At 35.6% G+C, this 26,472-nt stretch overlaps 1 protein-coding gene across 3 annotated transcripts in view; it reads right to left on the bottom strand.

Moving 5' to 3' along the window:
* Positions 1–15,640, bottom strand: part of LOC129266524 (EF-hand calcium-binding domain-containing protein 4B-like) — a 47,121-nt gene extending 31,481 nt beyond the window's left edge. For 2 of the 3 annotated variants that reach the window (XM_064103990.1, XM_064103988.1), the window contains exons 1-4: positions 15,512–15,640; positions 8,701–8,837; positions 3,509–6,979; positions 1,531–1,678 (exon numbers count right to left, since the gene is read on the bottom strand). In XM_064103990.1, coding sequence (XP_063960060.1) covers positions 1,531–1,678; positions 3,509–3,767 — 407 coding nt within the window. In that variant the 5' untranslated portion in view covers positions 3,768–6,979; positions 8,701–8,837; positions 15,512–15,640. The remainder of the gene's footprint in view (positions 1–1,530; positions 1,679–3,508; positions 6,980–8,700; positions 8,838–15,511) is intronic. The other variant, XM_064103989.1, reaches the window with a different exon arrangement.
* Positions 15,641–26,472: the final 10,832 nt, after the last annotated feature.

Below are 26,472 nucleotides of genomic sequence, written 5' to 3' on the forward strand. Positions count from 1 at the left end.
TCGATAGTATCAGGGTAATATTAGTAAATTGTATACATGTGTGAGAATATAGTAGGTGACTGACGAAGTGGCAAGATTACAGGCTTGATTGAAGTTGTTCGTTGTATTTTCGAATGGAGAGCGGCACAAAAGAATGAAGGAAACGCGATGTTCGAGCCCTCATTGATCTATACCGCCTTCCAGATCGCATTTGAATATAACATGAGTGGAGGGGGTGGTCCTTATTTTGTATGATCTGTGAGGCCTGTTTCAAGATTGCTTGAACGCATTCATTGGTCACATTTGCCACTTCTCCAGTAATCTTCCCAGCACAATTGGCTATTTTCTGCAATTTCTTCATGTCTTCTTGTCTGCACCCTCCGAACCAGACAACACAACTGAAAAGCATAACACTTTCTATCACTGATTTGTAGAAAAGCTTTAACAAAATTCTATCAACATTGAAAGAATTCATTTTCCGAAGAAAGTATAATCGTTGTTGGGCCTTTGTATATAGAGACTGACACTGATCCTTCCATGAAATTTCACTATCAACTATAGTACCCAAATACTTAAAGTTGTTAACATTTTCTATAACCTCTCCTTTGAACATAATTGGGTTTGTCTGACCTCGGTTTGTACGAAAATCTGTTATCATCTCCTTTGTTTTAGCCGTGTTTAGTTCCAAGAAATTATTATCACACCAATTCTCAAACATTAACAACTCTTCACGGTATTTACTTTCGTTATTGTTACGAATCATGCCGATGATGGCAGTATCGTCAGCATATTTGATTATTGTTACGTCATCGCTTGATGAGATGCAATCATTGGTATAAATAATAAATAATGGTGCAGACAACACGCTACCCTGGGGGGAACCTGTGTTTGTAATGAGGGGGTTCGACGAAACACCTTTTAGTTTTACACTTTGAATTCTCTCTGTCAGAAAGTTGTGGAGCCATAATATGAGAGAGGGTTTTAGATTAGTGTCAGCTAGCTTATTCATCAGTAGGTGAGGCTGAATTGTGTTAAAAGCCGACGAAAAGTCGACAAAGGCGGTACGAACATAACAACCAAGTTTATCAACGTGCTGGGCAATCAAGTGTGTTAACAATAACACAGCATCATTTACAGATTTGCGTGGTTGGTAAGCAAATTGTAAAGGATCAATGTCAGGCAGTATCTGTGGGAGAATGTGTTTCTGAAGTATTAGCCGTTCAAAACATTTTACCACCAATGAGGTGAGAGAAATTGGTCGGTAATCATTGAGTTCAGATGCTTGAGGTGATTTAGCTGCTGGGATTATAGTCGATGTCTTCCAGCATAGTGGAACAAAGTTTTGGTCCAAAGATGCTTGAAAAAGTGTGACAAATGGGGTTGCTAATTGCTGGGCACACGTTTTAATCACAATATTCAAATGCTCATATTTTTCTCATTATTTGTTCGATTTTTCTCAAACTTTCTTTGATCTTATTCTGAGATTTTTCTGTTTCCACACAAGCCAATTGTTCCAAAGGTTTTATTCCCCTTTAACGGGTTAACACTTACTCAGCAATGACCCCCGAAGCACCGATGCTTTCCATCGCGTGTTTGAAATCTCTCTCAAGCTCATCATGATCACGATCCTCTGTATACAACACTCCATCATCTCTCTCATTATGATCAGCTGGGGCCGGGTTTAGACCCAGAAATCCACCTGGAAGATAAAGATGATGTCATTATTAAGGAGCTATTCATCATTCAATACGTAGGGACAGTGATTTTCCGTTTTACCGGTAAATAAAATGGAAATTCCGTTTGGTTCTTATACTCTTCATATAAAATTCATGGAATTCACCTTTGCAAAACAGAATTCAGGTTTTTGCTGTGTACATTTTCAGTGACAAAATAGAATTTTAATTTTTAGATCAAGTTGAAACGGAATTACAGATTTTCAGAAACGGAAAAAGACAATTTTTTGAAACGGAAAATCACTGTCTCTAAATATGGTTATCATAATCAACATTATCTACATCATTTTCAGTAATACAACCACCGGCACTATGTGACAATTTCATTAACATACTTGTATATTCCATCATTATCATAATAACATTGTATTTTTATCAAGAGTCAAACAAAATATCAGAGCCATAATCATGAATGATTGTCATATTTAATGTGTACAAGTACTTGTACATACATGTTGTCACCATCAACATCATAGCCATTGGTGTTATCATGATCACTATCATCATTATCATCATCACCATCACCATCATCATCATCATCACTAGCAGCATCATTATCATCATCATCATCATAATCATCATCATCATCATAATCATCATCAAAATCACTGGCAGCATCATTATCAGCATCATCATCATCATCATCATCATCACCATCATCATCATCACTAGCATCATCATCATCATCAAAATCGCTAGCAGCATCATTATCATCATCACTAGCAGCATCATCATCATCATCACTAGCAGCATCATCATCATCATCACTAGCAGCATCATTATCATCATCATCATCATCACTAGCAGCATCATCATCACCATCATCATCATTATCATCACTAGCAGCATCATCATCATCATCACTAGCAGCATCATCATCATCATCACTAGCAGCAGCATTATCATCATCACTAGCAGCATCATTATCATATCTAGCAGCATCATTATCATCATCACTAGCAGCATCATTATTATCATCATCATCATCATCATCACTAGCAGCATCATTATCATCATCACCATCATCATCATCACCATCACCATCATCACTAGCAGCATCATCATCATCATTACTAGCAGCATCATCATCATCATCATCACTAGCAGCATCATCATCATCATCATCACTAGCAGCATCATTATTATCATCATCATCATCATCATCATCATCATCACTAGCAGCATCATTATCATCATCACCATCATCATCATTATCATCACTAGCAGCATCATCATCATCACTAGCATCATCATCATCACTAGCATCATCATCATCACTAGCATCATCATCATCACTAGCAGCATCATCATCACTAGCATCATCATCATCACTAGCAGCATCATCATCACTAGCAGCATCATCATCACTAGCATCATCATCATCACTAGCATCATCACCATCATCATCATCATCATCATCACCATCACCATCACCATCATCATCATCACCATCATCATCATCACCATCATCATCATCATCATCATCACTAGCAGCATCATCATCACTAGCAGCATCATCATCATCACTAGCAGCATCATCATCATCATCATCATCACTAGCAGCATCATCATCATCATCATCACTAGCAGAATCATTATCATCATCATTATCACTATCATCATCATTATCATTATCATCACCATCATCATCATCATCACTAGCAGCATCATCATCACCACCATCATTCATCCTCCTCATCATCATCATCGCCAATGAATTCATCACACCACCACCATCTTAATCATCATCGTCACTACCACCATCACACCATCATCATCTCCATCCCACCACTCACCGAATCCTTCCGTAAACTCCTCCAACGTCAAGTATCCATTCTTATCATCATCCAGCGAGTCAAAGACCTCCTCTAGCTGGTCCGGCATGAGAGGGAGCTCATCAACGAGACGCTGCATATCACGTTTACTCACGAATCCCTTCTCCTCCACGTCGCACACCATGAAGAGCTCCCTCGCTTTCTGTTCCACGATCGTCTTGATGTCATCGTGAGAGGGGAACGACTCCCCGCTAGCCAAGTCTTCATCATAGTCTCCCATCTTTCTTCAATTCAGAGTCCGTTTTGTTCAAATATTTGTTTTAATGTCATGCATATATAGCACACGTACTGCAACATGTGTCAGCTGACTTTTTGTGGGAGTTTTTTATGCTCAACGTAATCCCATCATAGATGTACATGTATGATTCTTTCAGTGTTGAATTCCTTTTTAAAAGTCATGCATTTTTTAACTGCTGCATGATAAAATCGCGGTAAAAATTGTAGCCAACTTATGTCGAAAAATATAGATGTTTTGGTATAGATATACAATAAACTATCACATTTAATTCATAATTAAATTATTTGATATGGAAGATGATGATTTCTATTAATATTGTATTGCACAAATCTATTATTCTTATATATTCTCTGTATGGTTCATATAACTTTTCTTTCCTGAAAAAGGCACTTGTATCCACAATAGATTGATGGAAGAACGATGGTACAGATATGCATCCAAATGTTGGCAAGAGGAATAACCTTATTTCTTGAAGGACTGGATATGGAATGGCGTTTCCTGTTCTTAAAAAACAGTCCGATATGAAAGACTAGTGTCACTATATCCGCTGGCAGTACACATCGGTTGAGTTCACGAAATACGTCCACAGATGTTAATCAAAGATGGCAGAAGATATATATCAATCAAACATGTTCATCTCCATCATCACTTTCTTACTGGGCAAGATCTCAAAATGATGATGTAATCAAAGAAGAATGTCCCAACCTACATGTACATGTATGTCAGGGACTCAACGTCATAAAGAGAGGGGGATCCCCTGTCTAGTGGTCCATCTGCACACCCTGTAATAATTTGAACAAGTGAGAGGAGGCTTGCTGGTACTTATGATGATAACATGTAGGCTCCTCTCTCTTGTGTTCTTCCTCCGCTAAGGTCGGAGATCAACGGCACCGTTGGAAGGGCCGCAATTCATTGAAGGCTTTAAGTTGCAATCATGAAGAAGTACTGAGTAAGTTTTGACGAGTTGTGTGGAGGTTGCGCAAGAAGTATCCACTTTTTAGGCACTTGTTATAATTACATGTATGAACAATATAACAGTTTCCAGCTACTACAACTGTATGATGGAAAGATCACACTAACCGCTGATAATCTGTTGCTTTCTCTAAAAATTCCAAAAGTGATAAATATTTGAGAAATGATACAAGATGAAAACAAGTTTGGAAGACCATCACTGACTTATATATGAAATGGAACTCTGCACATTCAATAAACACAATTTACTGGAATGTACATGTAGTTGGAATGTACATTGTAGAGGCATCAGAACCCAATGCTAAGCTTTCAATCTGCTGTCTCCTCTTAAAATCATGTCAAAGAGCACTTGTACGCGTGTATGTACTAAAATATCCACTTGATACACTTGGGTAAATCCTCTCTTACACTATAGCATGTGCTTCTCATCAATGACAAGGCTTTTCTGCTGGATCTCTTCACATGTCATTGTTCAAGCAAAGTTTGCACATGTATAAAATGATCAATTCCAGCACTAAATGCACTCCAATTTCCTACAGATTTTGAAACCAAATTCAAGCTTAGACTTTTTGCTGGTACTTCACACAAGACAGGATGTGTTGAACTGTAGAAGAGTGATCAGTTTGAATTTTCTCATGAGATACTTGGTAAACCTACGTTGCACTCTGAATGACTGGTGATGGTGAAGTCCTCAAGGTTACACTCTGTACCCTATTTCATTCAGAGATTTGATTCCAATGCGTTCATGTACAGATCATGAGAACAATACCACAAGGTCCTCACAGAACAGAGTATTGATTGGTGTGATTCATATGTTGGTAAAACTCACAGATGCTATTAGGGTTAGAGAGAGAGAGTGGGGAAATCCAGAAGGGGACTGAAGATAGGATTGGAATACGCAGCAAAAGAGGAAAAACAGGAGAAAAGGGAGAAAGAGTGGGAAAATAAGAGATACAATGTAGAGAGACCACAAGGACGTAGATGGTGGGAAAGATGGATGGAGAGGAGAGAAAGAGGGAGAGGAGAATAAAGATGGTCAAACGAATAGAGGGACGGAAAGAGGAAGGTCGAGTGTGAGGGAAACAATAAGATAACGAGAAGGAGAAAGAGCAAGCACAGACTAACGGTGATTTAAATCCTTCTTCAATTTTGTTCCTCTTAACAAAAATAGACACAATCTGTTCCCATCTTCCTTGAACTTCCAAACAAATGCAGGTACGATGAGTTCTGTCTGTCTCTTTTACATGGCACAATCATTCAATAAAGAATATCAATTACACTGACGTGCAGGCATTGTTCACATCTGTCCTACACAAAAAACAGAGAATCCAAGGATATCTTGTGTCCATTATACATGAAGCACTGAAGAACAAAGATTGAATTTACTGGTTGATAATAATGGCTATTTCCTGCTCTGAAGGTTGGCGATTTCTCCCAAGTTATTCATTAACTCAATGATTTATATATAAACATGAAGTTCCTATTAATGGCATGCAAGCGCCGTTTCTTTTCAATTATCACTCCAATGATGACTGCAATCTCCTGGTTGAATGAATCTTGCTGGAACCAACAGGTTGTTTCCATATATAGTTACACAGTTTTCATGCTGGAGTTTTGAAATCCAGTCAATAGTTTTTAATATAAACTTGAAGTAAACACCCACCAGGTTGTGTTCTGGACAGCTACTGCATGTTTATGTTTTTATAATGGTAGATTATCACTGCGAGATCCAGTCAATAATTATTAATAATTATAAACCTGAACCAAAAATCCAACAGGTTGTGTTCTCCATAAAGTGTGTATGAAGGTTGTGAGATATCCAGTCAATGGCATTAATATGAACCTGAACCATACATCCAACAGCTGGTGTCCTCTACACAGCTGTTATGGTGGAGCTATGAGATCCAGTCAATAGTTTTAATATTTCCCATCCATAGGTGTTATAGTTGCGACTGTCAATGGTCTGTGCAATGAAAACCAGATTTACACTTTACCAAGACTGGAGAGCATTCCATGCAGTGTACACAAAATAATCAATCACAGTTAGGCGTGTCTCTGTTTGGCTTCTGAGTTTTTCTGTGTCCCATTTTCAAAGGTCAGAGGTCACTGGGTTTCCCTTCCTGATCTATTCTCCTTCAGTGTTGCCTTCAAAGATGCAGAGATAAAAGTTGATACACATATTCCTTGAGACCTTCATGTCCTGTACATGCCTGCTAGTTCACCTGATGAAATGAAGAAATGGAAAGATCAACAAAATTTATTACTATTATAATACACATATATACACATGAATGCAGTTACCCCATTATCGTGTGAGGGGTTATAGCGCAGAGATGCCAAGTAAAAAAAAAAGTTCTGCGTGAGATTTTCATGACTCGGCGTCTCTGCGCGAGATATGGGCTCCATCATGATATCGATCCATACTACAAAACTATGCGATGCACGCACATGATTCTTACCAACCCAGTGTTCAGCTCTTGGAAAATTTCTTCCACTACTCTATATGTGCAGTAATCATATATTTCCTATCCAAAGATGTTTTAGATGTGAGTAACTAGCAATGGTTCCCCTGATAGATGAAGATATATAATAAAGACAAAGTGAACTCCTAATATTGACAATAGTATGCCACATTCAAACTACATGCAAACCTTCCACACATGAAGCAGCCTAATCTGGTATGCAAGGTTAAACAGATTTGCTGGCTATCATCCTTGACAGATTATTTTAGGGAATTAAAGGCAACATTTATCATGTGTTTGTTCAACTGAAAAAAGTGAGGTATGGGCAAATGTTGATTTACATTCAAATAGAAATCTTCATGCATGATTGATCTGTCATGCAGGGTTAAATCAATTGTGAGAGTGTCATAGCTATAAAACAGAATGATATAATAAAAAAAAAACAAATATAATAAATATGTTTAATTTCAGGGACCGGTAGTTCTGAAAGGTGCAATGTTGTGGAGATGTTTATTGATATAAGCAACCAAGCCTTGTTAATTACAATATCTGATTTTTTTTTTTTTTGCTTGGCAAATTTTTCCTCAGGAAAATGTGCCCCCCCTTTCGAAAAATCCTGGATCTGCCCCTGCCTACAACTACAATTAAACTGGTGATAATATTGTTGTTGTTGAGGTTGTTGATTATGTTGCTGATAATTTTGATAATAATGATGGTTACAATAAATGATAAGAACTGTGAAAAGCATGATACAATATCATAACAGTCATGGAAATATTGATAATAAAAAAAAGAGAAAATAATAGCAAAAACAGCAGCACCAACATTAATCATATTGATACAAATCTTCATATTGAAATAATACATCCTAATTCTCATCACATACTGGCTCAATTACTCTGAGAAGGAATACAAATAGCAACTGTAGAACCATGTGTCAACAAATGGATCATTATCACCATGGTAACATATGGTGCATGTAAAACTGAGACAATTATGATACATTTGCACCCACAATATTAACAGTGAAACACGTACATGTATGTACATGTATGCTCGGTTTTAAATAAATTCATTAAATCATTCAAAATGAAGATATTATGAAAATAAAATATTAAATAAAATTTCAAACTAACATTGACAAAATGTTGGATTTTTATTTGAAAGATTGAAATGCAATTTAGAGCGGCCAAATTTCAGTTTGACAACTACTGTACAAGAAAGAATTCACTAAAAAAATCATGGAAATCCAGAGTCTTTCTCAGTTAAAAATTATGCAATCCTGTGGATGCGATAACAAAGAGATGCTGTGTTTTTTTGTTTTACATTAAAACATGATCAATCATTCCATTTTCAGGGAGCCTCACTTATAATCAGGAAACTTTGTAGCTTAGCAGATTTCATATCACTTTATAGAATTCATAAGATTATGCAGTTATTTTCACCAAAAGTAATATGAAATAATCATCAAAATAACTTACCTTTCATCCTATAACCTCTGATTCTTTGAGGATGTAAAAAGAGATAGATAAAGAGGTCTACACGTAGCTTCGTTAGCAGTCTCTGGTCAGCCTATATCATCCCCGTATCATGACACCCTGTAATATCAACAGCTGTGCTGAGGGAAAAACAGACGGTGTTTTATTACGTTTGATCAAGCGGAAAACTATTATAAAAGGGGAGCGTTTTATAAATGTTTGCATTTGAAATAAGGGTAATTTATTTGTCTCTGCATAATGGCTATGGGATAGGACGAAGTACATGTTTCACAATATAAATGTTTGATTATTAATAGTGTGTACTGAAAAAGATCCATATTTATAGGGTTCATGTATGCAAATCTTATCAAAAATTCAATTTACTAGTTAGAATTTGTATCAGTTATCTCCATTTTAAAATTCATTTCTTATCTCTTGCAAAATAGATGAACATGTAATAAAATTTGAATGTTAAACTATCATTTTTTTTTATCGATTCTCAAAAAGGATAACCTTTTGTATTTTTATTAGAGACTAAAGAATTAATCCAACATTTCCATGTCATTCCACCCTGAATCGAAATACATAATTTTTCAAATGATATTCAAATCTTATCAAATTTAAAGGTCAAGCTAGTCCATCCCAGAAAAAAAAAGATGATTTGAATCAATAGAGAAAATCAAACAAGTGTAATACTGAAAATCAGTTAAAGTTGAATGTTACATGTAAATTATCCAAATTTTTTGGATCAATTCTAAGAATGATAATGTTAAAGGAAAAATGAAACCTTTAGAACAAAATGGCTTGTGTGAAACAGAAAATCAAAGAAACAGATCAACGAAAGTTTGAGAAAAATTGAATGAATAATAAGAAAGTTATGAGCATTTGAAGTTTAGATCATTATTGTAATGTCGATCCTCCTATTGGCAATGCGACAAAGATGTGTGATGTCACATGTGAACAACTTTTCCATTGCTTTTGTATACATTTCACTTGGTTTGGATACTCATACAAGTAAGAATTTTTTTTGGAGGCTTATTATAATCACCCTATGTATTATGAAATTTTGATCCAGATTTAAAATAGAGCCAATATAAATTTTTGGAAAATTTCCACTTTTGCTTGAAATTGTCGAAATACATAATTTTTCAATTGAAATTCAAATCTTATCAAAAATAAATCATTAACTGGAATTTGTTGTCTTTGAACTATAATTATCTTCTTCACTCTTGCGAAACAGATGAACATACTACAAGAAAAAAAAAGGCATTTCAATGATCAAGTAAATTTTAATTGTTAAATCTAAAAATCCTTGAACATCAATTCTCAAAAAATGAAAACCTTCATTTCACACTGGGCAGTATTCTCAGAATTAAATCAGCGTACACACGATCTTTCCATCCTAAATATAAATTATACATCATTTTAGAGTGGAAATCCCAGTTTCATTACATTGAAAATTGATCACTTAATTAATGCATATAAACATAATTTTGAAATTCTTACTCAGACATCTTTAATCATGACACATACTTTGACATTTTTTTCAATGCAGGATTAAATAATTAGTGAGCTTACTCTCCTCCTGATATACATGAAACTGATGGGGGGGGGGGAAGGTCGACCATTCCCACGGGGTTTCCCTCCTACTCTTGTACGAACACTGGTGTAGTAGGTTCTTAACGTGCAAAGGTAACTCTCCTCTACACAGGACCTCCATTTACTATCCTAGCCGTGGGACGGAGTGTATTCCACTGTAACATAGCCTGCATCTATGGAACAGGGGGGACACGTTTACACCCAACGCAGGCTTCAATCACCCACCTGGGATGAATCAACACCGCAACCTTTATTTAGTCATGTAATTTGACTAAATTCCAAGTCTTGTTTTTAAATTGTAAAAAGCACATGACTGATCTTTGTTCTAATTTCCAGTATGTATTAAAAATTTCAAATGTCCATTCAAGTTCAAGTTTATTTATTTAAAACCAAAAACATCACATCATAATCAAAATAGATATAGCCTACATACAACGCAAATGAGTATATGAAGAGCTCACTTGCAAAGGGGGTTAGGTCCATTTTTCATCAAATTTGATTTTTATGTCTCAATGTATAGATTTTTAGTAGCCCTATCAGATGATACCAAAGAAAAGTTGAAATTCCTATTAAAAAGTGAACTAAAATGGAAAAGAAAAATCACTTTTTTTTTTCAAAAGGGGTTAGGTCTATTTCAGTTTAGTTGCAAAAAGGGGTTAGGTCCACACAGATTTTTTTTGGAAAAGAATATATTAAAAAATATGAAGACAGGTAGATTTCTTTTATACCCAATTTTGTGTTCTCATGGTAGGGTATCATGAAAATTCAGTTTCGCATAAGAATGTTGCAATATCATATGGGAGAAGTAAAAAAATGATATTCTTGGAGTGGACCTAACCCCTTTTGCAACTAAACTCTTCTGAAGAACTCATTTGTCAAAAGGGGTTAGGTCTATTTTTCACAACTTTCATTGTTTTCTGTCTCTAAACCTCTCTGATGATTCCAAAGAAAATTTGAAATTCAAATGAAAACGTGAATGAAAGTGGCAAAGAAAAATCACTTTTTTAATCAAAAGAGATTGGATTATTTCGGTTTACTTGCAAAAGGGGTTAGGTCCACAATAATTTTTAAAAAAATATATAGAAAAAAATTGAAGACAGGTAGATTTCTTTTATACCCAATTTTATGGTCATGTGATAGGGTAGTACATCATGACAACTTAGTTTCTCATAAGAATATTGCAATAAGTGAGCATAAAAAACATGGTTTTTCTCGGAATGGTCCAAAGTGGACCTAACCCCTTTTGCAACTAAACTCTTCACACATATCAATTATAGCAGAGACGAATGGGTTTTAGGACCCCTTTAAAAGCAAAGCTTGTGAGTGGGGCCCTGGAATACTTATGATTATTAACATAGAATATACAAAATACAAAAAGAGAGAACAAAAATTATATAATAAGGTTAAGATGCTATTAGAATGGAAAACTATTACAAACACACATATTCACACACCCACACGCACGCCCACAACCACATTCACCCACACATGCACATACATGTACTAAACATAAATGTGTAGGTCATCAACTTAAATGCAAACTAGCACATCAATGATGTGGAGCTCATCCGGCATCTCGCAACGAAATTTAACACAATTTTGAATTTCAGCCCAGTTGACACTGTAGTGAATTGTATGTGACATAAATTGAGGAAACAGAATTGAAATTAATGAAGAAATGATATAGAAGAAGCACTTTTGTGATTTATGAAAAATTTTTACATAAATTAGCATAGATAGTTTTCTAGTCAAAATTTCAAATTTCTGTGTAGAAGTTGAGTGAACCTCGTGAAGCTCTAGCAGATGGAAGCAAAAAATCAAAATCGGTCAACAATTTAAGAAGCATTTTTTGTGAATTTTGAAAAATGCGCATAAATTAGCATACATGTATTCAATGAGTTTCAAAATTCTGTGTAGAAGTTTTGAATCCACCACCTAGTGCTATCCTAGTGCTTGACATGACAAGGAAGCATTTTGAAATTGTGGACGAACGACAGACGACGGCCGCCACGCCACAAGCTCATCTGGCACAGCTACACTACAGCTGAGCGTACGAACGTGCCAGCCAATCCGCTGGCGCGTCCATATATACGCTCAGCTGTAGCTGACGGCCCTGATCTGCTTGTCATCAAAATTCATTATTTTTTTGGAAAGGGGGTAAGCTGAATGTATTTAATATAAATTTATTGTTATTATTTCTTCCTTTTCCGCCGTTAAAAAGCAAACTTTAGGAGTAATTGAGGAGGGTGCAAAATGCACCCTTTCTCCATAGACGCTGTACATGTAGTTAGGCAGCGGTTGTTTGCTCATTATGAGCCCAATGGCTATCATCCGTCTGTGTAGGAGGAAAAAAAAAAAAAAAATGTTGAAAAACTCCTCCGAAACAGCCGATTTATCATTCTAACATTAGGCCTAACGTTAGATTTTTTTTTCTCAGCCTCACTGAGGGCCTGGGGCGGTGTTCTGAAAACGTTCTTATCTTTCTCTTATCTTGCTTTCCATCCTATGCGGAGCGCGTAAATTACTCTCGCAAATAATACAACAGCGCACTAAAAAGATAAGAACAAAATAAAATAAGTGGTGTTCTGAAAATGTTCTTATCTTTTATCTTTCTCATCTTTTTACAACATTTATGATAATATTTAAGATCGTTAAAAGGTTATCACATCTCACGATGTCCGCGTTCTTTCTTGCTCAAAATCGATGGCCACTGGTAGTAACAAGTATTCTTTCCACCCTTTATTTTGCCCATCTCTTTTTTCTATCCCTTTTTTCTTTATTTTCTCTTTTTCTTCCTTTCTTCCTTTCTTTCATTCTTCATTTATATCTTTTGTTTTATTCTTTCGAATCTTAATATTTATTTTTCTTTTGCTTTGTTTAATTCATTCTTCATCTTTCTTCCTGTTTTTATTTTCTCTTTTCATTTTTCCCCCCTATTTTCTCTTTCTTTCTTTTTTTCCATTTTCTTTCTTCCTTCACTTTACTTTTTGTAATCTGTTATTTCTTCATTCTTTCATCTTTATATTTGTTTTTTCCTTTTTTTATTTATTCATTTTAATTTTTCCTTTCTTTCTTCCTTCTCTTAATTTAAAAAAAATTCCTTACTTGCTTTGTTTTCTTTCTTTAATTATTTTTTTCTTTTTTCGTTATTTTTTTTTCTTTTTTCGTTTGTTCTTTCTTCCACTTTTTTAATTTCTGCTTTCTGACACTTTTGTGTCTTATTAACTTTTTTTTTCTTTCATTCTTTTTTTCGTTTGTTCTTTATTAATTCTCTTTACTTTCTTTCTTCTCTCCGTCTTTCTTCTATAAATTTTTTAAAATCTTGGTTTTTTTTTCTTTCCATTAATTTTTCGTTTTCTTTTTTTTCATTCATTCTTCATTTTTCCTGCCTTATTTTCCCTTTTCGTTTTTTTTTTCTTTCTTTGAATTTACCTTTCTTTCCTTTTATCTTTCTGAAGTCTTTATTTTGCTTTAATTTTCTTTTCATCTTTTCTCTCTTATCTCTTTTTTTTTTATTTCTATGTTTAATTTTCCTTTTTTCTCTTTTCCTTCACTTTTTACATTTTTTTATTCCTTCCTTTTCTCTTTATTTTCTTTCATTTGTTTTTTCTAACTTTTTTTAATTCTTTATTCTTTCATTTTATCCTTTTAAATCTTTTTATTTTGTCCTTTTTCGTTTTTTTTTTTCTTTAAGTTTTTTATTTCCTTTTAGTAATAATAATAATACATATAATTTATATAGCGTCTTTTCCATTTTGATTAAATGCTCAAGGCGCTTAGAAGAGAGCAAAACATAAAAGTGAAGAGAACTAAGAGAAGTACAAGAAAGGGTAAATTAAAAAGGATTTATTTATTTTGCCTGTCATTTTTTTAATTCCTCACTTCATCATTGATTATCTATTTCTTCCTCCCTTTTCTTTCTTTTAATTTTTTGTATTTCCTGAGTCAAAAGGGGCCTAAGCTATCGCTCCTAGCAGAATCTTCGTCGGAGGCAAAATGACAAACATATAAAGTGGAACAAACATAATATATACCATTGACATACAACAGCAACACTTTTTTTTATTTCCTTTAAGTTCTTTTTGCTTGCTTTCTTTCATTTACTCTGTACGTGCAGCGCCTATGATATTCTCTTGACATAAGGAAGGCTTTTATTGGTTAAACTGCCAATATAAAGCGCATTTTGATTAGTAAAATCTTAAAAATGGGCGTGTTCAAGTTAAGGGGGCAGTCCTTTATACAGCGATTGTTAGTATAGTATACTAACCTAGCAATACGTGTGTGTACAGAGATACATGCAAGAACGCATTAAGATTTTCAGAATATCGATTCGCAATGATTTTAGAGTCTTCTTATCTCAATGAGATAAGATAAAAGATAAAAACAAATATTTAAACGTTTTTCAGAATACCACCCCTGGCTGTCTCTGAGCCACTCATTCAATGAACAAGGTTATGAAATTACTGAAGGCCGAGCCTCAGCTCAATGACTCAGACTCAGTCAAAACTCTTTGCCTACTGAGGTAGTCACAGCATCAACAATCAATGGCTTCAAGACAAAGTTAGACAAGTTCTGGTGCCGTGGCATATTATGTTCACGATGGGAATAGTGCCTTTTTCATTTCAATACATTGGCACAGCACATTGCACAAATAGCACAGACTCAGTTTTCGAACTTATCCAAGCTAGGATTAGGAAGACAACAAGATAGACCTGGATTCTGGAAACTTGACTGCAGGAACAACTGTATTTTTCTAGTAGATGCGGTATAAAAAAACTCAATTCTCAAATTCAGTCTTGATTTCTCTTACTTAGTGAGTCTTAGTTCTTACTCTTACTTAGTCTTACTCTTAGCCCTTATTTTTAGGCCTACTTAGACTTAGTCTTAGTCTTACCGCTTCCAAATTCCATGTCAATTTCATGTCCGGAGGGATTGAAAAGTAGGCACATTAATGTGAGATTTCAGGTTTATAGGACAGGAAGAGGACATGCAATTTAAAGATGAAATGTAAAGTAGCCTTAACTTAATAGAATCAGGGCATTCATTGGCATTGTAAAGTTGTATAGGCCTAGATCTACCAACATCAAAACAAGCATGTGGGGCACAGTAATGGCTAAATGCGTTTACAATTTCGCTAAAACATAAACAGTGTAAATTATAGGCAAGCAAGCAATCATAAAACATGATTTCTATTTTCAAAAATCGGATGTTATACCTCATTTAGACAGACGACATCAATGACGAGCAGCCCAATGACGATGTCACCAAACTGGACTCGTATCCGGGGGCATCCGGGAAATCTAAAACCTTGATGAAGTTGAGGCGAGCAGTGCACCCAAAGAGTGAAAGAGCATTGAGAGTGCAGCCCTTGGTGCAGCCTAAAACGCCGCCGCCCACTTTGGTTTGCTTTGCATTGACGAACAAAACCAACCACTTGCATAAAACTTTTTTTTCTAGGCCTACCTGTACCGGTATACCCATTTATTAATATGAGACTGCGAAGCGCGAGTTGATTTTTTTAAAATTAGACCTAAAAATGTTTATTGTTATCATGAACAGTGGCGTAATAACAGGCGAGGGGGGGGGGGCAGGGGGTACGTGCAATTAGCTCCCCTCCCCGCCGGATTTCACCGGGAAAAAAAAAAAGGGGAAAGGAGAAAAGGGAGAAAGAGAGAAAGGAAAGGAAAAGAAAGCCAGAAAAAAAGGAAAGGGGAAAAAGGAAAAGGGAAAGGGAAAAATAAAAAGAAAGGGAATTAAAGAAGAACATAAATAAGGAAAATCATGGAAGGAAATTAAGCGGGAAAAGAAAGGAAAGAAGAGCATGTGCATGAGAAGTACAAGGGCTAGTTATATCCCCACCCCAGGGGATCCCGGCTTATAACCTAATATATAAAGCTTTACCGTAAAAAGCCTAATTAATGTTTACTTTGGCTAAATTTCAAAAGCTATACTATCACATAAGTATAACTTACTTAATTTCAAAATCACTAAATAAAGGCCAAATTTTTCTGGCTCGATCGCTTAATTCGCTCGCTAGCGACTTTTAATTTTTCCCCGGGTTTTTCCTCATTTGCTAACGTTGTGCTCCCTTTGTGCTGCCTCAACATATTTCGTTTATTATCCGAAACTGCTTTGAAGTTAATTTGTGTTGTATATGACCCGCATTTGATAAAACAGTGACCATCTGCAATATGTTTAACGATATCACGAGGTTCCGGGGTCTCCGCCCCAGACCAGTGGCAGCACCAAGGCTGGAGGCACATTAGTCTGGTCTGTTAGCGGAATTATGTGGACACGGTGGACAAAAGCATGATTTTTTCTCCAGACCTTTGTTTATGTATGAGAATTAAAAATGGGGTATGCTCCAAAAAATCTGGCTGCAGGAACAGTGAAAAAATGGGTGAAAATGTCAAAATTTATGAGTTTAGATTGGTCTGATATATAGACTAGCGCTAGTGCAAAACTCAATAGCAGTGCATTATTTTGCATTGGTTTAGTTCTTGAATTCAGACCCTTTTTGAACAAATATTCTGTTTGTCCTCACATCTCGATGCACTAAATATCTGAATGCAGATGCTAAACAAGCCGAAGGGTGGTGATGGAGGGGGTTGAATGTTGGTGTGTATGTACATATTTTGGTCTTGGGGTAAAGATGTGCAAGACACATTTTTTGCATGTATTGGAAATTGTGTTGCCATGGTAACAGTGTATTATGGCAAAAATAAGGTACAAATCTTGCAGTTAGAACAACTTCCTCTGTTGTCATCCGATTATCATGATATTTGGCACACACATTGGTCTTGAGGTGAAGATGTCTAAGACACATTTTGTGTGTCTTTCAAAAATCTTGTTGCCATGGTAACAACATATTATTTGGTGAAAATTGGGGAAAAAATTACAATTCAAACTGCTTCATCAGTTTTTAATCAATTCTCATGAAATTTGACACACACATTGGTATTAGAGTAAAGATGTACAAGGCACTTTTTGTATGTGTTTCAGAAATTGTGTTGCCATGGTAACAACATATTATATGGCAAAATTTAGGTAAAAACCTTGCAATTTGAACAACTTCATCAGTTTCAAACCAATTTTCATGCATGAAATATGGCTCATACATTTGCCTTGAGGTAAAGATGTGCAGGAACCATTTTTTGTGTGCATTTGTCAGAGAGTATATTGCCATGGTAACCACATATGATAGCCAGAAATGCAGGAAAACTCATTGTGGATCAAACGACTTCCCCTTTTTTTAGTCAGTGCTCATAAAAGTTGGAAGAAATATTCATCTTTGGGTAAAGATTCATATTAAATTCTAAACTGCATTAAAATATATGAGTCACCTTCAGTAATATTTCTAGGTTTTGGGGGAGGAGCGGGATTGGTCCTTAAAATCTGACATCAAAATAAAGGTTAAAGGCGGTGTCCATTAACACTCTTGAAATAAGCATCCCCTCAAGGGCATAGGCTGGGGGTACACTGGGTGAATGTGAAACCTTCCGCTGTGGCAAAGGAGTTCCAACACTGGCAAGCAAAACAAAATGTGTACCCCTTCTACTTTCAACGGCTAATTTTCCAAACCTTAGTTCCACCTCCCCAAGATGTGCACCCCTCCCCATACCACTTCTATCTCCCCATGCTCAACCAGTCTACGCCTTTGCCCCTCAGGGGTCTTTGTATTTTAAAGCGAGACATTACTCCCTTTTTTTGGGGGGGAGGGGGGGGTCTTTAGAAAATGACCTCTTAAAATTTAAAGTTAAAGGATTACGACTAGGAACTTAACCCCCCCCCTGAAAAAATAGGGGGCTGAAAAATGCCCCCCCCCCCCATTAAAAGGTAAGAAGAGTCATTTGCACTTCAGAGTTCAGACCAATCATTTGATGTTTAATGCATTCTGCTTTGGTAAAAAATTGTTTACAGTAGCCAATTAATCATTGTTTATTTATATTCTCCTACTCAGTCTTTTATTCATATTCCATTCCTACTCTTTCTTTTTAACTATATCACATCACTCTTGATTTTGAGCTTCACCATACCATCTAATGTTTCCTCTCTCCTTTTTTTACCCTCTATCTCTCCAAGTATATTTTCTCTGACATTTTATAAAGTGTACCTTTAATCATGCAACTAATTATAGAAATATATATATACAAAAATCTCTGCACTTGTTTTAGAAATTCACTTGCAAATCCATGACTCAATAACATACCATATCAAAAATATGCATATGTGCACAATAAATTTTTGCCTTCTATTTTCTTTCATTTAATTTTTTCAGTATATTTCTGTGACAGCCCCTGCTTTATACATCCTACATCTCCAATTGTCAAAAAATGAATATTATGTTTCAGTAGCAAAATTGTTGGATGCAAGATCTGACTGTCACAAAAAATGCAAATAATTTTCCATTGGAGTAAGGACGAACGTATTCACTGTTCATTGAGCAAATGATTACTTTTATTTCTCTACATATATTCTAGTCATATCCCTTTCAGATGGTGGTAACTGCAGGAATGGGAAAACTCAGTGATATAACTAAAATTTTCACAGAGGATTTTCGGAAAACAACTAAATCCATTTTTTTTTTAAGCAACAGTTATTCCATTCTGAATGCTGCAACTATGAATTTGATGCACCTTTACCAAAATATAATATCATGACAGCCATTTCTTCAATTCTTTAAACTAGACATTAAATATAATAGCTAATAGTATTATTTAGGACAGAGTGTAGCCAAAATAGAGTTTAAAAGATTATGAAGAAAAGAATAAATGTCATGGTATTATATTTCAGTGTAGTTGTAAGCATTCAAAATGGAATAATTGTTGCTAGATAATAATGAATTAAAATAGCAAAGAAAAATGTACTTAGAGAGGGAGAAAAGAGGGGGGGGGGGAGAGGAAACAAAACAAGAAGGTATGGTAAAGCTCTAAAGTGCAAGAAGTGCAAAAAGTGATGTAAGAAAGTCAGAGTAAGAACTGAAATGAACAAATACTGAGTAGGAGATAAATAAAACGTTGATTAATTGGGCACCGGAAATGATCTTTTATCAAAACCAGAATGTTTTAGGCTTTAAATTAATACGCTGAAGTGTAAAGGATTTTTCTCCCCCCCCCTTTTTTTTTGGGGGGGGGGGGTCAGTTCCTAGTTGTAATTATTTCCTTTTACTCTTTATGTGGCAATTTTCTAAAGCCCCCCCCCCAAAAAAAAAAAAAAATGGAAGGTGCTTTCTTTAAGAGTGTTTAAGTTCCTAATGGCCATGGCCTTTAACCTTCTATATTTTTATGTTGTCAGTTTTTAAGGACCTCCTCCGCCCCCCCCCAAAAAAAAAAACCTATAAATATTATTGAAGGTGATTAATACAATGAATACCCTGCGCTATCTTATGATGTTAAAGGGGAATCCAACCCAAATAAACATTTGTTTTTAGAGGAAAAGGAAAAATCAGACAATAGGTCAAAGTTTGAACAATATCGGACAAACCATAAGAAAGTTGTGAATATATAAAAGTTGTAAACATTGGTAATCACTATATACCCATGAAGACTTCAAATTGGCCGCATATGTGATGTCATAATGATGTAAGGGAAGGACCACTCTTCCATGTACAGAAATAATTAATGGACTAAAATGTCTTTTTCAAAAGTTTTACTTCAAAGTGTATCTTTCTTTCATAAGGACATAAAACATTATACTAACAGGTTTATATTACGGCCCCAATGGAATTTAGGAGAAAACAAAAAATCAAAGGACAAGGCCAATGGGAAAGTTGTCCTTGCAGCCTCGCCCCTTGTCATAATTTACTTACCCATTGTCAATTTGAAATCTACATACTAGTGGCCTTAGGGATCTTAATTTTAAAGCAGCCATAACTTTATTTTGCTTATCCGATTGCTTTCAAACTTTCAACATTCTTATTTTTCTCCTTTTCCACACAACAATTTATGACCAAGGCTGGATTCCCCTTTAACACTGAATATGAATCTTTACCCAAAATTAATATTTGTGTAAACTTTTCTGAGCACAGGCTGAAAACAGAGAAGTAGATTGATCCACAATTGGTGAGTTTTCCCTGCATTTCTGGCTATATGTGGTTATCAAGGCAATGCACTCTCTGACAAATGCAAAAAAAAAAAAGGTTCTTGCACATCTTTATCTCAAGGCCAATGTGTGAGCCATATTTCATGCATGAAAATTGGTTTGAAACTGATGAAGTAGTTCAAATTGCAAGGTTTTTACCTAAATTTTGTCATATAATATGTTGTTACCATGGCAACACAATTTCTGAAACACACACAAAAAATGCATTGTACATCTTTACTCTAATACCAATGTGTGTGCCAAATTTCATGTGAATTGATTGAAAACTGATGAAGCAGTTTGAAATGTAAGGTTTTTTTCCCAATTTTCACCAAATGTTTTGTTGTTACCATGGCAACAAAATTTCCAAAAGACACACAAAAATGTGTCTTAGACATCTTCACCTCAAGACCAATGTGTGTGCCAAATTTCATGAGAATCTGATGAAAATAGAGGAAGTTGTTCTAACTGCAAGATTTGTACCTTATTTTTGCCATAATACACTGTTACCATGGCAACACAATTTCCAACACATGCAAAAAATGTGTATTGCACATCTTTACCCCAAGACCAAAATATGTACATACACACCAACATTCAACCCCCTCCACCACCACCCTTCTGCTTGTTTAGCATCTGCATTCAGATATTTAGTGCATTGAGATGTGAGGACAAACAGAATATCTGTTCAAAAAGGGTCTGAATTCAAGAACTAAACCAATGCAAAATAATGCACTGCTATTGAGTTTTGCACTAGCGCTAGTCTATATATCAGACCAATCTAAACTCATAAATTCTGACATTTTCACCCATTTTTTTCACTGTTCCTGCAGCCAGATTTTTTGGAGCATACCCCATTTTTAATTCTCATACATAAACAAAGGTCTGGAGAAAAAATCATGCTTTTGTCCACCGTGTCCACAAGTAGGGTGTTTTTTACGCTAACAGACCGGACTACATGGGGCATTTGCCCCCATGCAGCCAGTTGCCCCACCCCCGAAATTTTGAAGAAAAAAAATGTATAGTAAATGTTATAAGCATCCTGATAAAGCTGCAAAGTGCTCCAAAACAGTTCTTTCGTTCTTTTTAGTTAATTTTTGAAAATTTTCGCATCCATTCACTGTTAGCTCCCAACAATTTTTGCCACAGAACATAAATCTTTCAGGTCATTATCTAAAATTCAAAATGTCGCTCGATCGCGCTACGCACTCACATGCAGCAACTGTTGACTGAGATAAGTAAATTATCTGTTTACATGGGGCTTAAAAAGCCAATGTTTAAGTCAATATGCTTCTCGCGATTATAATTTTCATTATTCTTTTTAGCGAGATAAGTACATATCCTGCGTATTCATATATAGTTTTATCAATCAAAATGTTTTAGCTCACGCTAAATTGTTTGATTAGACATGCAGCCATCCAGTTCATGATTACAAAAAGTACTTAATTAGAAAGTCCATTTATCATCTCAGGATTTTAAACATTTTCAGCCCGCGCTTTGCGCTGGCATTATTTATTTTGTGAGATATCATCATAATGACTCAATGCAAACAGCTAGTCCTTAACAGGTTCCTTTTCAAGTCAGTATACAGTCTACATAAAAAAAAAAGATCGCGCTTCTTGCTCGATTTTGAGAAATAGGCAAAATATTTGTGTGTTGCCCCCCCCCCCCGTGTTCTTTTGTCTCCCCCGAGGTTAGAAATCCTGGTGTCGCCAGTGCCTCGGATAGCACTGGCCCCCAAAGTTCTACTACCGAGAACAAAAAAGAAAAGATTAAAAAAAAGGAATGGAAAGGAAGGTGTATAAGAAATGTTATTTTCTGAATACCATGTCAAAATCAATCTCAAAGTTAGATTTTCATGAAAAGCTGATTTTTTTCTCGCTCGCTTCGCTCGTTCGGGACTTATATTAAGCAATTTTTTTTTTGCTGTGAGCGCCATACTGTGCCCCCTCTTTTTTGTAAATATAGCCCTAGTAAAATCCTGTTCATACCTTATGATCGGTAATTTTTTGGCTCTGGGCCCTCCCCTGTTACGCCCCTAATCATGAATACGATATTTTGACCTCATTGGCAGATCCAGGGGGGGGGGGGGGGGGGCCGGGTCTAAGGCCATAAGGGGCCGGGGCCCCCTATTGACGGTGCAACAAAAAACAAAGAAGGGGGAGAAGGGGAGGGGGAGATCAGAAGAGGAGAAAGGCGCGTGAATAAAATAAAATGAGGGGAAGACTTGAAAAATAATTAAAACAAAATCTTTCATGTCAATTAATATATAATTTTTTTGCTCGCTCTTCGCGCTCGGACTGCCTGTAGGATGAACGCGCAATAAACTGAAATGGAGCTTAAAATATAAAGTTTTGAAGTCAATATTAAACAAAACATATTTTAGCTCAAACATCGATCTTTCATTATTTTGTTTTATTTAGAAATTGATTTTTTTTAAACGATCTGGATAATATCCCGATCGTTTTATGGTCTGAATATCCACACGAAAAAAGAAAGAAATAAATTAACTAGTGCTGCGCACTCGCATTATTTGATTGATTTATGAAATACCTATTCTCTTCGTGTATTCCATAAAGTTCATAAAATATCCCTTTTCAGGTCTGAATGTCAAAACTTATCAGCTAGCCATGCGCACTCGCATTTTTAATGAACTGGTCCCAGTTTACTTCTTTATGAGTTCTAACAACTTAACCTTTTCATAACAATTTATCAAAAATTTCGGCTCGCACCTTTTACTCACATTCAAAATTGTTAAAACAAACATATTACCTCATGCATCCTATCAAGGCCCTGCATGGGAACTAGTTTGGGCTCACGGGGGGGGGGGGGGGTGCTGAAGTAAATTTGCCAGGAAAAAAAGGGGGGATTCCCTGCAAAATGAATACCGTTTTGGTCCCCCCAAAAATGACAAGCAGATAAAATAAAGGGTTTCAACACAAAACGTTTGTAATTTTCCTCTCATATTTTTCGAATTTGCCACAGCTATATATAACAAAATTCCAAGGGGTGCTGCCAATGGAGAATAATACACGCAGCACCCTTAGCACTGGCGGATCCAGGGTGGGGCACAGTGTGGGCACATCCGGCCCGTGCCCCCCTTGAGAGGCATTGCCACAATTTCTAATGTAAATTTGCCGTTGTTTGTTTGTTTCTATTTCCGTCATAAAAATACATAACAATATATACATATGTAAAGAGACACAAAGAGTAACATACATAATGAAATGAATTCTAAACATTGATTAGAAAAGAAAAAAAAATGCTTTAAACATGCTAAGGAAGTTAAAAGATAAAAGACCAAACTTAAGACAAAAGACGGTTGGATAACCCATATTCAGCTGCACCAATTATATGTGCAGCTGGTCTTCAATGGGGACCAAATAAAAGAGAGAGAGCGTCATAGGGAGAGAAACATGAGAACAGAAAAGAAGACAAAAGAGGGAAAGGAAAGAAGAAAGAAAAGAAAAAGTAGAAAAGAAAGAAAGAACGAAGAACAAGAACAAGAAAAAAAACGGCTCGGTGTAAAAATGGCAGAGGTAAAAATGGCAGAGGTAAAAATGGCAAAAGTAAAAATGGCAAAGGTAAAAATGGCAGAGGTAAAAATGGCAAAGGTAAATATGGCACAGGTAATAATGGCAAAGGTAAAAATGATAGAGGTATAAATGGTCAGTTTTAAACCCCCATGCCAAAAAACCCAAAAGCCCCTCCATGTACAGAAGATTAAATATGAAAGGTTCTGAGAAGAAATTTGGAATTATAATGTTTGACTAATGGAAAGGGTAACATTTTCAAATGATGCTGTAGATCTTCTGCACCAAACTGATAACGCTTGAGTTGGTATTTCTTATTATTTCCTGGACTTACATGCACGGTCTTCTCATGTCAAATCGCACTTCTAATATTCAAATTTGAAGCACACTTTGGATCCCAAGTATTATACTTCATTCATTACAGGGGAAATTCACACTGACATAAAGATTATTGTAGAAATAGCAGAAAATAATTAAAATGATACTGGTGGGGGTTTTAGGGAATCCATCAAAGATTTAAAAAGCTGTTAGAATTTTACATTTTAACGGTGACGTCATTTGTGAGCAGTTTTTCCCGCATATGGTGTAATAAAAAATATCAATGAAATGTCAATTTCTAAAAAAAAAAAATGAAAATGGCTTTTATTGTAACATACAAATAATTTCACATCCGCACCTGAAAGATTTTTTTTAGCAATCATGAACCACTGATTAAAATATTGAAAAGTATACATTTTGGTGCATTAAATACGGGGCAGCTGCTAGTATATGACGTCACAGATCATAAAAACTCAAACTTCTAATAACTATCTTAATCTTTTAAGGGCTTGCCGCAAACTTTCACCAATATATTTTTCTGCTAATTTTACAGTAAACCATTTGTGAGGGTGAATATCCCCTTCAAAACAGGTCGATAGAATGGTACCTAAGAAACACCTAAAAATTCAAATCCCTGATTCGCTACACATTTCAAAATTAATGCGGTAACCGTTACCATAGAAACTAGGTTAGGAACCTGACATCCACTTGGACTAGGTGCAATGAGGTATTGCTCTGAAAAACTGAACACTATAGTTGCTATAATTATATCATTTACATTAAACTATATACGTATCATATCAATATCTATTCGGATCCATTATGATGTTGAAATATGAAAAATTGCTTTTATTGCAGAACGTTTTGTTATTTTTCTGTTATCCAAGTTATGCCAGTGGTTCAAAGAAATCCCGAACTTGTCTATTTCAGTGTGTTAATGGTAGCGCACATTGGTCTTTACATTAAAATTTGTTGGTTATGTATGGGATGAAGTGCTGTTCTACTATACGAACTGGCCAAGATAAATACTTTCATCAATCACTAATTGAAATTATTTTGGCATGAAATAGTTTGAGTTTGATCATATCAACGATAAAGTATAGACCTAAAATGATGACAGAAAAATCCATATAATATCTAATCAGTTCATAATACTCCTTTCGTCGAGAGGAGTCCATTCAAGTTCAATAACTATGATTGATATTAACCGAAAAGGTTCTGTTTTTTTCCTTGTTGATGTAGCATATCATGATCTTTACCTCTGCCATTTTTACCTCTGCCATATTTACCTCTGCCATTATTACCTCTGCCATTTTTACCTCTGCCATTTTTACCTCTGCCATTTTTACCTCTGCCATTTTTACCTCTGCCATTTTTACCTCTACCATTTTTACCTCTGCCATTTTTACCTCTGCCATTATTACCTCTGCCATTTTTACCTCTGCCATTTTTACCTCTGCCATTTTTACCTCTGCCATTATTACCTCTGCCATTTTTACCTCTGCCATTTTTACCCGGCACCAAAAAACACTATCGGTTTTCTTACTCCCACCCAACTACCCCCTCCCCCAGAAACACAAGTGTGCCCCCTTTTGAAAGCGAGGACCCTTTTTTTTTCTTAAATTTTCCGTGGACGAAATGACCTTAAATTTTGGGCTAAAACCCTTTCTTTCTTTTGCATGTCCAATTTTTTCTTCGGAAAAATGTCCCTCCCCCTTTGGAAAATTCTGGATCCGCCCCTGACTCCCAGCATTCCCAGGGCCATGCATCCAATTATAAAAGTGCTGAAATGTCCAGTTTTCAGGGCTTAATATCAACAAATTTCGCGCTTTCATTAGATTATTAAGTGTGATAATGTCCTTTTGTGAATCCCTCATCCTTAATTTGCCCCTTTTTCAGATCAGAATATATATATTTAAAATAAAATTCGGCTCGCGCTTAGGAAAAGGAATAGGAAGATAGTCATCGTTTTCAGATAATGTCAAAATGGTTTAGAATGTTCTGTTAAAAAAAAAAGGCAGCTCGCGCTCGCAACATTTTTATTAAGTGCAATAGATATCCTCTTTACAAATTTTTACACACTGCTTAAAGGACAAGTCCACCTCAACAAAAAGTATATTTGAATAAAAAGAGATAAATCCAACAAGCTTAATACTGAAAATTTCATCAAAATCGGATATAAAATAAGAAAGTTATGACATTTTAAAGTTTCGCTTAATTTCACAAAACAGAAATATGCACATCC

Source organism: Lytechinus pictus, chromosome 8 (assembly GCF_037042905.1).
Source record: "Lytechinus pictus isolate F3 Inbred chromosome 8, Lp3.0, whole genome shotgun sequence".
In the NCBI taxonomy this organism is placed as follows: domain Eukaryota; kingdom Metazoa; phylum Echinodermata; class Echinoidea; order Temnopleuroida; family Toxopneustidae; genus Lytechinus; species Lytechinus pictus.